Source organism: Cryptosporidium andersoni (assembly GCF_001865355.1).
Source record: "Cryptosporidium andersoni isolate 30847 chromosome Unknown contig_8, whole genome shotgun sequence".
In the NCBI taxonomy this organism is placed as follows: Eukaryota; Apicomplexa; class Conoidasida; order Eucoccidiorida; family Cryptosporidiidae; genus Cryptosporidium; species Cryptosporidium andersoni.
This window is the reverse complement of record NW_027122797.1, coordinates 140782-154650: the sequence shown is the minus strand read 5'-3', so window position 1 is coordinate 154650 and position 13869 is coordinate 140782. Positions and strand designations below refer to the sequence as shown.

General features: G+C 24.3%; 7 protein-coding genes across 7 annotated transcripts; 3 read left to right on the top strand and 4 right to left on the bottom strand.

Moving 5' to 3' along the window:
- Positions 1-678: 678 nt before the first annotated feature.
- Positions 679-1812, top strand: cand_038040 (serine threonine protein phosphatase; the record flags this gene model as incomplete). The annotated part of the gene is made up of 2 exons (XM_067214029.1): positions 679-1409; positions 1500-1812. 2 exons carry the CDS (start codon positions 679-681, stop codon positions 1810-1812), a joined length of 1044 nt encoding a protein of 347 aa, XP_067069842.1.
- Positions 1813-1935: 123 nt separating this feature from the next.
- Positions 1936-2346, bottom strand: cand_038030 (U1 zinc finger domain-containing protein; the record flags this gene model as incomplete). Its single annotated transcript, XM_067214028.1, has 1 exon — positions 1936-2346. One exon carries the CDS (start codon positions 2344-2346, stop codon positions 1936-1938), a length of 411 nt encoding a protein of 136 aa, XP_067069841.1.
- Positions 2347-2548: 202 nt separating this feature from the next.
- Positions 2549-3259, bottom strand: cand_038020 (uncharacterized protein; the record flags this gene model as incomplete). Its single annotated transcript, XM_067214027.1, has 1 exon — positions 2549-3259. One exon carries the CDS (start codon positions 3257-3259, stop codon positions 2549-2551), a length of 711 nt encoding a protein of 236 aa, XP_067069840.1.
- Positions 3260-3865: 606 nt separating this feature from the next.
- Positions 3866-6250, top strand: cand_038010 (uncharacterized protein; the record flags this gene model as incomplete). Its single annotated transcript, XM_067214026.1, has 1 exon — positions 3866-6250. The coding sequence occupies one exon, from the start codon at positions 3866-3868 to the stop codon at positions 6248-6250; it is 2385 nt and encodes a 794-aa protein (XP_067069839.1).
- A 74-nt stretch (positions 6251-6324) lies between these two features.
- On the bottom strand, positions 6325-7776 carry cand_038000 (uncharacterized protein; the record flags this gene model as incomplete). The annotated part of the gene is made up of 1 exon (XM_067214025.1): positions 6325-7776. The coding sequence occupies one exon, from the start codon at positions 7774-7776 to the stop codon at positions 6325-6327; it is 1452 nt and encodes a 483-aa protein (XP_067069838.1).
- Positions 7777-7987: 211 nt separating this feature from the next.
- On the top strand, positions 7988-8734 carry cand_037990 (uncharacterized protein; the record flags this gene model as incomplete). The annotated part of the gene is made up of 2 exons (XM_067214024.1): positions 7988-8066; positions 8202-8734. 2 exons carry the CDS (start codon positions 7988-7990, stop codon positions 8732-8734), a joined length of 612 nt encoding a protein of 203 aa, XP_067069837.1.
- A 1175-nt stretch (positions 8735-9909) lies between these two features.
- cand_037980 (uncharacterized protein) lies at positions 9910-13855 on the bottom strand (the record flags this gene model as incomplete). The annotated part of the gene is made up of 3 exons (XM_067214023.1): positions 9910-11289; positions 11367-11622; positions 11697-13855. 3 exons carry the CDS (start codon positions 13853-13855, stop codon positions 9910-9912), a joined length of 3795 nt encoding a protein of 1264 aa, XP_067069836.1.
- Positions 13856-13869: the final 14 nt, after the last annotated feature.

The window sequence follows — 13869 nt, the reverse complement described above, 5'->3', positions numbered from 1 at the left end:
ATATATTTCATTATCATCATCTTGTTATTATATAAATATCATAAATTTACAAATTTCATTAAATTAAATAAATTGAAGTTATTGATTAATTAAATTCTTTTTATTATGTATATTTTTTTTAAGTAAAAAAAGGAAGAAAAAATTAAAATACCTTCTTACTCGTTTCTACATGCAAAAAATTAGTTTCAGTAGTATTGTAGCGCTTAGTACCTTCTATTCACCCCCCCTCTTTCCCTCACCACTTTGTAAAAATTAAGTTTGCGTATGGCGCCTTATAGTAGGATTTATTATTTTATTTATTCCCCTATTTCCAAGAATTATTAATTATCTATATATACTTTTAATTTTTTTTTCTTAAATATATATTTATATACAAGTATATGGGTAGAGTAAATATATAATATTTCTATTATATATTCAATTTTTTTCAACTAACACAATATTTATGATTATTGAATAGAAATATTAATATTACTAATGATTATTTCGAAATAACAAGAAGAGAGTTATTTAACATTATTACAATTTTTATTATTTTAAGATTTAAAGTATTATTGTGGGTTATAACTACATAGTATATCTGGCGCTTTGCAAGCATTTTTTATACCTTATAAAAGATAAATAAAAAAGGATTCTAGTGCAATATTTAGTTATAGTATCTTCTAAACTATATCTATAATGTTACAATCTGAATATCCTCCAAATGAATTAACTTCATTTGAACAAATTAAGGAGAAGGGTGATCTCTTAAATTCTACAGAACCGACTATTAATGGTTTTACATTAGATCTAAAAGAAAATGAATCATTTGATATTGATATTTGTATAGAAAAACTACTTGCATGTAAACCATTATCAAGTAAAAATATTAAATCACTATGCTCTAAGCTTAAAGAAATTTTAATTAATGAAGCTAATGTACAAATAGTCAAATGCCCTGTAACAATTGCTGGAGATATTCATGGTCAATTTTTTGATTTATTGGAACTTTTTAGAATAGGAGGTATGCCACCAGATGTAAATTATCTATTTTTAGGGGATTATGTTGATCGTGGTTATCATAGTATTGAATGTATTTGTTTGATTATGGCTCTTAAAATACGATATAAGGATCGTATAACAATACTCCGTGGTAATCATGAATGTAGACATATTTCACAAATATATGGTTTTTATGATGAATGTTTAAGAAAATATGGAAGTGCTTCTATTTGGCATGAATTAACAGACGTATTTGATTATTTACCATTGGGAGCTTTAGTTGAACATCATATTTTTTGTGATCATGGAGGACTTTCTCCAAATGCAAACACAATTGATTATATTAATTCTATTAATAGATTTCAGGAAATACCTCATGAGGGTCCAATGTGTGATTTATTATGGTCTGATCCTGATGAGAAAAATGGGTAAGTTAAAATATCTCTTATTCTTTATATTAATTCAAATATTATATATTTATTATCTTATTTTATTCATAACATTTATAATTATTTTAGTTGGTCAATGTCTCCTAGAGGAGCAGGTTATGTATTTGGTCCTGATGTAAGTCAGAAATTTATACATACAAATGGTCTTTCAACAATATGTAGAGCTCATCAACTAACTATGGATGGTTATACTTGGGCTCATGATGACAATGTAGTGACAGTATTTAGTGCTCCAAATTATTGTTATAGATGTGGTAATCAAGCTGCTCTTATGGAGTTAGATGAATTTGAAAATAAACAGTTTTTGACATTTGATACAGCTCCTAGAAGGGGTGAGGCTAGAAAAAATATTCAAAATACAATACCTCAATATTTCTTATAATTATTCATATATATATACATAATATATCCGATAAAACAACAATTCATAAATATAAATAGGAGGAATTTGGAATTTCTTGAATAAGTAATAAATATATATATATGTATAATTATATTCATAGTACTACTTTCTAACATGTCGGCTATTAATATGACTATTATAATTATAAGTACTATTATTGGTATTATTATATTGATTATTATGTTGATCTTTATTATGTATATTCTTATAAGAATTTCCAAATTTTCTATTAACTTTATTGTCATATTTGTGAGCCTGTGATACATCCAATTTATTAGGTACAATCATCATCATATAGGGTTGTTGTTGCTGATTATGAGGTCCTAAAGTCCCTATAACATTAAAATTATTATCATATAAAATTGGGGGATCAAAATTAGGATCTTTAATTAGATTTCTGTAAAATTCAATTTTATTATTTATATGTTTTCTACCTAGACTATGTTGTCTCCTTCCACCAGTAGAACTATGAGTTAGATATATATCGCAATAATCACAATAAAATTTAGGCATAGTATTACTTATATAAGTTAATAAAAGTAATGAATCAAATAAGTTTTAATTAGTTTGAAATAATATAGCCGCTTGAATATATAAGGTATATTATTTGAAGTTATTCCTAATTATCTAATAAGTATGTCTAGAACTAATACTGCTGATTATTTTTCCCCAATTCTATTTTCTACTCTTTTTATGTGCCTCCTATTAATATTACTTAGACATTCTCTATAATTTGTATATTTAATATCGGTTTGTTCGGAAGATTCATTTTACTTTCATAATCTTGGAAATTTGTATAGCTATCTGGAATGTTTGTTGAGAAGAATTGAACTACTGGTTTACCCATTATCTTGTCAAATAATCTCGACAAATTATACCAGCACAAACTAATCACAATCGGTATAGTTATTATGACTTCTATTCCAGTTAAAGAGGCTTCTATTATATAATAATGTAACAACTTATTTTGTAAAGGATTACCTAGTGAAGAAGGTAATGAAACGTAACTTAAAAAAGTTGAATTATTTAGATTTATAGAATATTTATGAGTTATTAGAACTCCAATACTAAGGATAAAACATATATAGTAAAGTATTATCTGATGAAATGTACTTAATAAGCTAATAGTGGCTATAGAATGAACACTTGCTCTAATTCCACACAATATACGAATAATTAATAAAAAAATAGTGAAGGCAATATATACCAGTAATTCGCCAAATAAAGTAAATATAATAGTTCTTAAGCACTTCGGATGATTGGAGAGAATTTTATAGTTATTATATAGTATATAATAACCAAATAGCATATTTATTAAACAACAGGCCCCCATAATATTTGTAAATATACAATAAAGTAATGATGAACCTTCATGATTACGGCTCCAAATTTGAATAGATTCATCCGTATGCTTACGTCGAACCATATTATATTTGAAGAACCCCTTTTTATTATCACTTAAAAGCCTTACTTACATAATATACAGAATCCTAACGATTTATTAAGCGGTATACAATGCGTTAAATAATAATATAGATCTGACATAAAATTTAATATATAATAAATAGAATATAAATATTATATTACTAAAAATATATAAATTATATCTTATTTATATAAAGAATTCTTTTAATGGAAGTGTATCTCTCATATTTTATAATTTTGATTATCTAATTTGATAGATATAAATATATTAATTATTTGTTAGTAAATAGTCAATACAACCTTTTTTTATCATTTTAAAAAATTACTAATAATTATAAATATATAAAAAATTGACCTAATACTAAGGAAAGGGAAAAAAAAAAAAACTAAAGTGGACACATGCAAATGCCGGTATTGTCCCTCCCTTTCCCCCACACACAAAAATTATTGTCTTTCATCTTATCTTTTTTTTTTTTAACCCTTCGTAAAGATAATTAAGTAAAATTGGAGTTTATTAATTGATGTTACAACTAGAAATTTGATTGATATCTATATTTATTTAGTTTCCACGAACTCAAGTCCTTTAAAGAAGCGACTTGTACAATTAATGCCCAGGAAGCGGAAATATCAATCTGCAATGGGAGATATCGATCCCTGTTTAAATCCAGTTTATCTTCCAAATGAAAATTATTATAGGAATCCAACAGAAACTCCTGCTGAATTATTACCTCCGCATATATCAACAAATCCGGCAAAACCTGGAAATGCAAAATGTAATTCAAAGATCTTACCAATATATCAAAATCCAGCTGAGAAGATAAAATTAAAAGGTATTAGACGAGATTTGTTAAATAATAATACAATTATTTCATGTAATAAGCACTGTGACATGGTTGATATATTGAATGACGATATGTCCTTTGTTGAAACTAAAACTAAATCAATAATAACAAATAACTTGAGTAGAAAAGATTCCAAAAATAATAAAAATTTAAATAAAATTATTAAACCACGTATTGATAAGGGTGATTCTAACTTACCACCATTACCTCGTACTGAAGATTATTGGCCAAAATTAGTTACAAGTGGATATGAAGAACATGAAAGCTACCTAGATAAAATAAGAAAAGAACATTTAGATAGTCAATATCAAGATATTTCAAGATTAAGAGATGAAAATAAAAATAGAAATTCTCAATGTAACCATTATAAACAATATAACATTCCCCTTGGTAGTTCTAATTTAGGAAATAATTATAATACTGGGAATTCATATTATAATAAATTATATTTAAGAAGTGATGAAGGGATATATTGTGTTGAAACTCCACTTAGAAATATTAGAGGTATTGATAATAAATGGAATAATGTTAATGCTAAAAAGCATGGTATACTCCAAGATACTTCAATTAATAATGCTAATTTTAATAATTTACAAAGTAAGGGTACTCAAATAGATGAAACAAAGTATTTAGATAATAAGAAAAATATAGCAATTTCGGAATTACCCAAGAACTTAAAATGTGATGCAATAGTAGGTGGGAATACTCCACTACGTAATACTATTGATAATAATAATCTTGATGAAGTAGTTTTAAATAGGAATAAAGAACGAGAATACAGAAAAGAAACTAATGATATTGCTGTTGGTCCCTCTCCAAATTCCCATATATTACCTCATGATTTAGAGAAAACACCTAAAATAGAGAAAATAAGACCAAATAGTATACTTAGAAAAAGTATTGAAATTTGTAATGAATCGTCAAAACAAGTTAGATTTTCAACTAGATATAAATCAGATAGATCTAAATTTCCATTAAAATTTGGGGAATTAAATTTTGATCCAGCAGAAGAACTATTAGTAAATATGGAAAATAGCGAATGTTACAATGAATCAATGGAAGTAGGAGACAATATATATGAAGATTATTCTATTTTTGATTCTATTTCTTTAGATAGTCGTATATTATTACGTTTAATGCAGATTTGTAGAAAGGAATTAAATTTGGTTGAAAATTTAACTACTCAAATAGATGATATTGGGATTAATTCAGACTATACATTAGTAAATAAAGCAATAAATGGAATATATAAGTATTTTTTAATAAAAGCTGTAGATTATGGATGGAAAAAAGATAATGAATTTAATGATGTTAAATGTGCAATGGCTAAGGAATATAGGAATAATAATGTAAATTATTATAATAGTATTATTAATGAAAGAGAAGTATTAAAAAATAAAATTGGGATATATAATTCAAATATTCAGAAACTTAAGAATGCATTAAGTGAAGCAGATAAACTAAAGGAATTAATTGAATTAGATAATTTTAGTGAAAATAGGGATTTAACAAATACTCCTGAGATTGATAAAATAGAAAATATAAATAAATTTGATAATCAGGAAGATAAAAAGTGGATTCTTCAATATGTGAAGCATTTGTTTAATGGAATTAATGAAATAATAAATAAGGGGGATACCTTAAGTAATATTAATAAATATAATGAAGGTACTAGTAATTCATATGAAACTGGCAATTCTAATGATTATTCTCCTACTCCTGTATTAAAAGTATTAAAAGATGACAACTCTGAATTGAGAGATAATAAGTTGGGAAATATTAATAATTCATCTGATGAGAATATCTGTAGATCAAGCATAGTTGATGATATCTTAAGCGAATGTTATAAGATGCAATTTATTTCAATGGAAAGCATTGCATTCTTAAATGATTGTATTGCTCTTCTTAATGATGCAGAAATTGGTATGCAAAATTTTCAAAAGTTACTAGCTCATAAGGCATTTAATATACATGAAGATGATAAAAATGGGAAGTTAAGCAATGATATTGATGAAGCTGAAGATGCAATGCTGAGGTTGCAACGTGGTGCATCAATTACACCACGCTTCAGCATTGATAGTAATACAGGCAGTTATAATAGAACAAGTAATAGGGTATCTATGACAAAAAAACTTCATAATTTATTATAAATTATCAATTATCTGATTTATATCTAAGGATAATGAAGAAAAGTATCTAATAAAGTTAATAAGTAGAAATAGAATTAATCAAATGAAATTAACTGTAATTTATATATTATATTTACAAATTGTTTTTTCCAGTGAAATATCTTATTTTCTGGCTTAGGTGAAATATCAATTATTACTATTCTGTCCCATATATATATATTATAATCAGTACTTGTATTTCTAGATATATTAATAATCTTCCATAATTTAAAATTGGAAAGTTGTAAATATAAATTATACTGATAGCTACAATATAATGATACAATCATTGAACAATCGCAAATAGATCTTCCAAGAAAAAAATTTGAAAGCCATTTATTTGCCTCAAAAATATATTCCCTTTTTCTATTTATCAAATTACTTAATATATTTAACCCAATTTGGAAATTTCTTTGCATTTTAACTAAACATCTGTCATATAATAGATGTGGATCTGCAATTAAAGTATCTTTAAGTGTCATAATGTCTAATTTTTCTGTTCTTACCATATCCATAAATGTATTATTTAAAATTTTATTTTCTAATAAATAAATATATATATAATATGCTAAAGGTTGTTGTCCAGCACAATATACTTGATAATATAATAAATTATTTGTCAATTCTCTATTATTTAATATTACATCTGATATCATTTTAATATATGAGTCATAATTCTCAGTTCTTATATTACTAAATATATTGCCAGATATTTCTATAGCTTTTCTTAATTCATTACTTATTATATCTGAGTTATTTGAAAAATAAATGTTTTGGGGATTATATATATTGGATAAGCTTAATTTTTTATTCTTTATAACTCTTTGTAATGTTACTTGACTCAAAAAAAGATTATCAGACATCTTTTCAAAAAAATTGATAATTGATAAAAGTTCATTGTTAATATTACAAATATTCAAATGACTTCCAAATGCATCTATATTGATTAGTACAGTATTGTATAAGTCAATATATAAATTTATATTAGGGCATACTAAAGGAAGTGCGCATTTTGGTTTGAATTCAATACAAAAATATTTGCACATAAACTGGTCTACACATAATGCTGGTATAATACTTGTCATCCCTTTAAAATGCATGTAATTTGTATACATCATTCTTTTATCTAATTTTCTACATATTTGTTCAGAACCCATACAAACTTTTAATAAATTAATTTCAAGCCAAGAAAAGTAGAAACTAGTCTTTTTAACTGAAATAATTGGGATAATTGGTTTATTACAATAATTTGATAGTCGTGAATTGTACTGACAATTTATATGGAAAGTTATTTTCGATATTATATCTGATACTTTATTACAAGGCTGCTTTTCTATTTTTAAAACATAATATCGAATTTCTAATGATTGCAAGTTAAGATTAGAGGTTTGAGGAGTTATAATTGAAAATGAAGTAGTTGGATGCTCTTTAAATTGTCTAAAGCAATCGATTTTCTTATATTTTAAATTGACTTGTAAATTGGAGTTTGTATAAAATACAAAATGCATACCACCACATCCTAGTAAGTTCCACTTTGTATTTTTAAGGTCCACTTGATAAATATCCCAAGATGACAGTAAATCATTTAAATCAAGGTACGAGTAATTTCTAATTTTTTATAGGCGGTATATATGGCAATTTAGTTGGGTTTATCAGGATCCTTAGTGAGGTGGAAAATTTGATCAAATATAATGAAATATTGATGATTTAGAATTTCCAATGAGTGATACTGAGAGATTGGAGTTTCTTTATGATCCAAAAGTTTTGAGAGATGATGATAATGAAATATATTTGTTAGGTAAGTGCAATACTTAGAATTTCCAAATAGATATATTGGTATTGAACAGATGATGTATAATTTAATTTATAATGGATTATCTATGTAAATCTATATTTACTAATTCTATCTTCAATTTACTACTTCTTATATTAGGCACTCAGATACCAAGAAATTTAACTGAAATAAATGATTCTAGTGATGAAGAGTCAGTACCGCCGAGTATAAGGAATGAAGAACTTATTAAAAGATTGAAAGAGGACCCACTAGTAACTATAAAAAGTGCGGAACTAAGACATAGAAAGATTATTGGAGAATTTAATAAGAAAAGTAGTAATCAAGATAAATCAGTCACAAGAATACATAAGAGGTCCTTCTCTAGGTCCCCCCCTTTAGCCTATAAAAAGAAAACTAGAATAGCAAGCAATAAGCATACAAAATATAAGGATCAACAATATAACAAAATTGATAAGGAATATAAATTAAAAGAGATGCTAGAATATGGTGAAATACTCAAAAAGCAAAGGTATGATAAATTTAATGGTAACTTTGAGAGAAGTATAGACTCAGATATAAGTGTGACAGTACGTGGTAAAAAATATATTGGAGAGATTTACAGACAAATTAGTGATGAACTATTGGGATCTTTAGGTAGTGGAATCAAGGGAATTATTAAATACAAAAGATAAATTGCTTGTTCAATAAAATTTAAATAATTCAGATAATTTGTCTTTTAAAAAAAACAAAAATTGAAAAATATAATTATGTGATTTTAATTAATTAATTTGAATTAGATTGATTCATAATCAAAGTTGCCATTTATTATAAAGTGCAATGTTGTAATCTGCAATTTTTGGAAAGCAAGAAAAAAGTGATAGTTGAATATGTAAAAAGTATTTAATACAATATTACATAAAAAGTAGTTTAATAATAAGAATAGTAATAAATATATTCTTAATGAAACTGGTAAAGTGTAGATAACAGAATTTATGAAAATAGAAATAGTGAAATCAAGATATTTATTAAAAACTAAGGTAGATTAACTCCTAAATATAATCTAAGAATTAAAAGTTACAATAATAATGATCAGAGATGGAAAACTATTATTTATTTTTGACTAATGCGTACAATAAAAGAATAGTATACTATATATAAGTTATGAATTATAATGAAAATATTAACCAGGGAATTATTATTATTATTATCAGCCTTACAATAACGTGCTAAATAATACTTTTTAGGGTCTTTAATATAAAATTAGTACATAAAGCTTCAAATTATATTGTATTTATGCATCTTATTATTAAGAGTTAATAAATCACTTTAGCAGAATTCATATTTAAAATATTTGTATTTACGATTTGAAGGATCTTTAAAAAAAAGAAATAAAAAAAAAAAACATTCAAGATTCTAGAGTATAAACCAATTTATTAATAATTTTTTTAATTATAATTTACATGAAGAAACTATAAAGCTATTATTTTATATATTGATATAATCTCAAATATTATTAAATAATTTAGTCCTTTAGAATTATTTAATAAATTATTGATCTTTTCTTTAAAGAAAATAAGTCTCTAAACTTCAAATTTTGTGAGACTATACACTTAATAACTAGCTAATAAAGAGAATATTCCACTTAAACAATTTTTATTTTTATTAACTTAAATATATCACTTTTCAATAAGTGTTCTAATTTGTAAAGGAAGATCTGTTTGGAAATATTAATATTAAAAAAAAAATACTAGTTTAATCACTTTTTATATCTACAAAAGGAGGTACATATATTAAAGTGAATTATTATATATTAAAAGTAGTATTTACTGACAAATAATTGCATGAAATTTGTTACAACTAAATACCATTATGAATTTAACCATTTATCAAATAATATATCCATATAAAGTAAAATATCTGGATAATCTGTATAGAAATGAATAATAGTAGTATTCAAAGTAATTGAAAATTGAAGAATTATATGAAAATTAGGGAGCAAATATATACAAAACCACTTGTAATCAACATGCATCAAAATATCATTATCCCTATAATTTTGTTGACAATAGTTCTCTATATTATATTTTTCAGAAATTAATATATCATGATGAAAATCAAAACTTTCTTCAATATCGAATTCCCCATTAATCAGTTCAACTATTGATTCATGTGCAACATTGTATGGAATTAGACATTTATTAATTTGACAATATATATTTTCATTATTTATATCAAGAACTTTATTACACGTTACAACATTTCCAGAAGGATATTCTAAGTTATTATAATCAATTTTTTTATCCAAAATCTTATTTTGATTATCTTTATTTTGTTTGTAATGTTTGTATATGTATGAATATACTGTATTATTCCAGTTCTCTGTAGGAGAAGGTAAAAATAAATCCTGAAGTTCAATTTCAAAATCTTCAAGTTCTCTTTTTAAAACGTTTCCATATACATCACTAAATTCCATAGAAACACCGATTTTAGATGGTTTTGGGAATTTAATGTAAACATCTAATAGTACGATTACATTACAGCTATCTATATATATAATACCATTATTTTTTCTATAAGTAGTACTCAATTCATTATTTTCACTTCTATTATCACCATTTAAATGACATATAATATCCTTACTTTTTAATTTAATAGATTCCTCAATATTAGTAGGAATTGAACAAGGTTTTAAAAAAGGTACTATAACAGGACTTATATGATATAAATTATCGGAATAATCAAAATGGATCTCAATAGCATAAAGGCAAGTTTCAGAATTTTTATTTTCTATATCTTGCAAAATTATGGAATTCTTTAAACTTAATATAAATGGGAAAATAATGGAATTATTCTTATAACTTGATTGACTTTTCTCATAAAAAAAAATAGCAGTTCCATTATCATCAATATTTAAAAACTCACTTCTGAAATGTTGTATTAAATGAAAATTGACTATTGAACTGTAATCAATATCATTAACTAGTGTATTATCTTCAGAATTTAGGTTATCTTCAAATATGTCATAATTGGTTATCTGATCATATGTATTTGAAGATCCATCAAGCTGAAATATTTTAATTATAATATCATTGGAACAGTTACCAACTAAAATTTCCATGTAATTAAAGAAATTATTGAGTTCAACATCAAAAATATCTAAGTATTCCTTAAGGCAATTGGATATCTTACTAAAATATTCATTTTTATAATAGCTAGATTCTTCATTTGATATAATAACTAACAAAGTCTAAAAATTAAAAATTAAAGTTATTTTATAATATTAGAAATAAAACATATTTATTTGTATATTATTTAAAAACTTACTGAGATTATCTTATTTCCTGTTATCCACCTTGTAACTGTATCATTTGTATTCACAAAACAAACAGTTATTATATACTCCAGAATATCAATAAGAATACTATTTAGTGGTAATAAAAGTAAATTATGATTTAATTTTAGATTCTTTTTTTCAAAAGATAAATATATCAAAAATAAAAGAAAGACTTCAATATCATTTGGATCGGTCAAAGTCTTAATATAATCCAGTATATATTCAATAAATTTATCTAGATATATTCTGTAATGATATTTTATTAAAAAATTACATAATTATTTTAATTTAATAATAATAAATAAAAATCGAAAACATACCTGTACTTAGATTCTTGGATATCACTAACAATAAAACTGATTAGTTGTATCGTATTTGGAATATGCAATTGGGTTAAATAGGGAATCTTAACTTCTGTTAAATGATTAATATTATGACAAGTATAATTAAAAAGAGTCTTAATAAATTCTTCATCCATTCCAAATGTTGCAGCTATTCTGTATAAAATTTTCAGATAAGCACAATGAGATCCAATAGGTGATTTTAACAACATTAACTCTGTCATTGAGGATAATAAATTATATACATTTGTAATTGGTTGCTTAAATTCATTAATATGATTTAAATAATATGTCAAATATAACCATAGACATGTCTTATTGTATTTTAATGCTGTAGGATCATACCAACTTGGTATTAACATTGCATCTAAAAGTATTTTAGTCGAATCTTTAATATCCACCGAGTCATTTGAAATTAATGAATTGGTATTTTGATAATTCCTTATTAATTTTTCCAATAAATCACTAAATAATGATTGAAGCCATATTGTACAATATAATCTAATTGGAATAGATAACTGAAAATTATTAATGATACTAATAACTCTATGAATTGCATCAGTATATAAAGATAAAGATAATTTAGATTTTTTAAAAGATGCATGTTCAGATTCAATAGCTTCAAATATTACATGCAATCTAAAAGAATATTTGAATGGTATCATTGCAGATTCCAAAATATTACTGGGGATTGATAAAATCGATACAATTCTATTTAAGAATTGAATTAATATCTGGGTATTCCAGCATGATGATATTTTTAGATTATCTATTATATAGGACATAAGATGTGTTAAAAACTTTTTCGTATATTTTGATAAAGGATTTTCTAAATTAGAAATAATATTCAATGCTATTGATGATATTAACTCTATAGACAAATCATTTGAGAATATGATCTTGCTAGTATTATTTTGTATTTTTGAATTATTTGTATTTTCAATACAATCAGGCCATATTATTGGATTAATATTTTCACTTAAAAAAGATAAAAGCAATTCATCACTTTTAAAATCTATCTTACTTAAATCTTCATTACTCATCTTGTCATCTTGCTGATTTATAAAATAATTTTCTTCTTTATTATTGCAGTCTTCAGAATTATTATCTGAAATATTAGAATTTTCAATACTTTGTATATGCATTTTATTTGAATTATCTGTTATATTTTTTGTGTTATTTAGTATCGTATCTGAGTAGCTTGTAGTATTACTTAAATTTGTCGTCCTATTTATTAGTTCAGTTTTATTTAAAGTATAATCTTCTAAAATCTTGTCATTCAAAAGAGGTTTAAGTAAACCAGGATATGTTCTATTTAACTCTAGTAGACATTCCATTGCATATAACTTTAAAATATTCATACCTTCAATATTTCTGAGTTTTAGTTGAGATATTTTATATCTCATAGATAAAATACTACCCTTAGTAATAAGAAATAAATTAACAATTAATCTTGAGAACCAATAAGGAAGTACTGAGTATATATTACATCTAATTATAATACAAGTTAATGTTACAAGTACTTGAGATTGAAGTGTTACAGTAAAGTGTATATAAAATTTTGACTTTAAAGCTTTATATAAATTCTCTTCATTTACTGAATTATTCCCTGCAAGTTCTGTACTAGCCTCATATAATCCCAAGCATACTTTAGCTAAATCTCTGAGATTTACACATATTATATCATCTAATACTCTAAAAGTACAATTATATCGATACCAATATCTATAGTCTAATTCTATGTTATCTGGATTACCAAGTATATATAAACAATTTTCTTCTAGAATTGTCAATGCTTCTAGTCTCGTATTTATAGAAGGTGATATAATTATAGTTGATATTATATGATCAAATATAACTGATGCCATATTCTCTTCTGTAAATAAGTCATTGAAACCAAGTGAACTCATATTGACTTTCCTTATAATTTTTTTTTTCTTTTTAATATATTTTAATTCGTTATTATCTACTTTTTCCTTGTATATATCTCTTTGTCTTAATTCATACATTGATATGGATGAATCTAATGAATTATATAGAGATTGCAATACATCTTTTCTAACTTCTAAATCCCAATTAAATTTTAATCTTAAATCTGATAAATCATTAGAATTATTTATTTCATACTCTTGTTTCATTGTTAGGGTAAGAT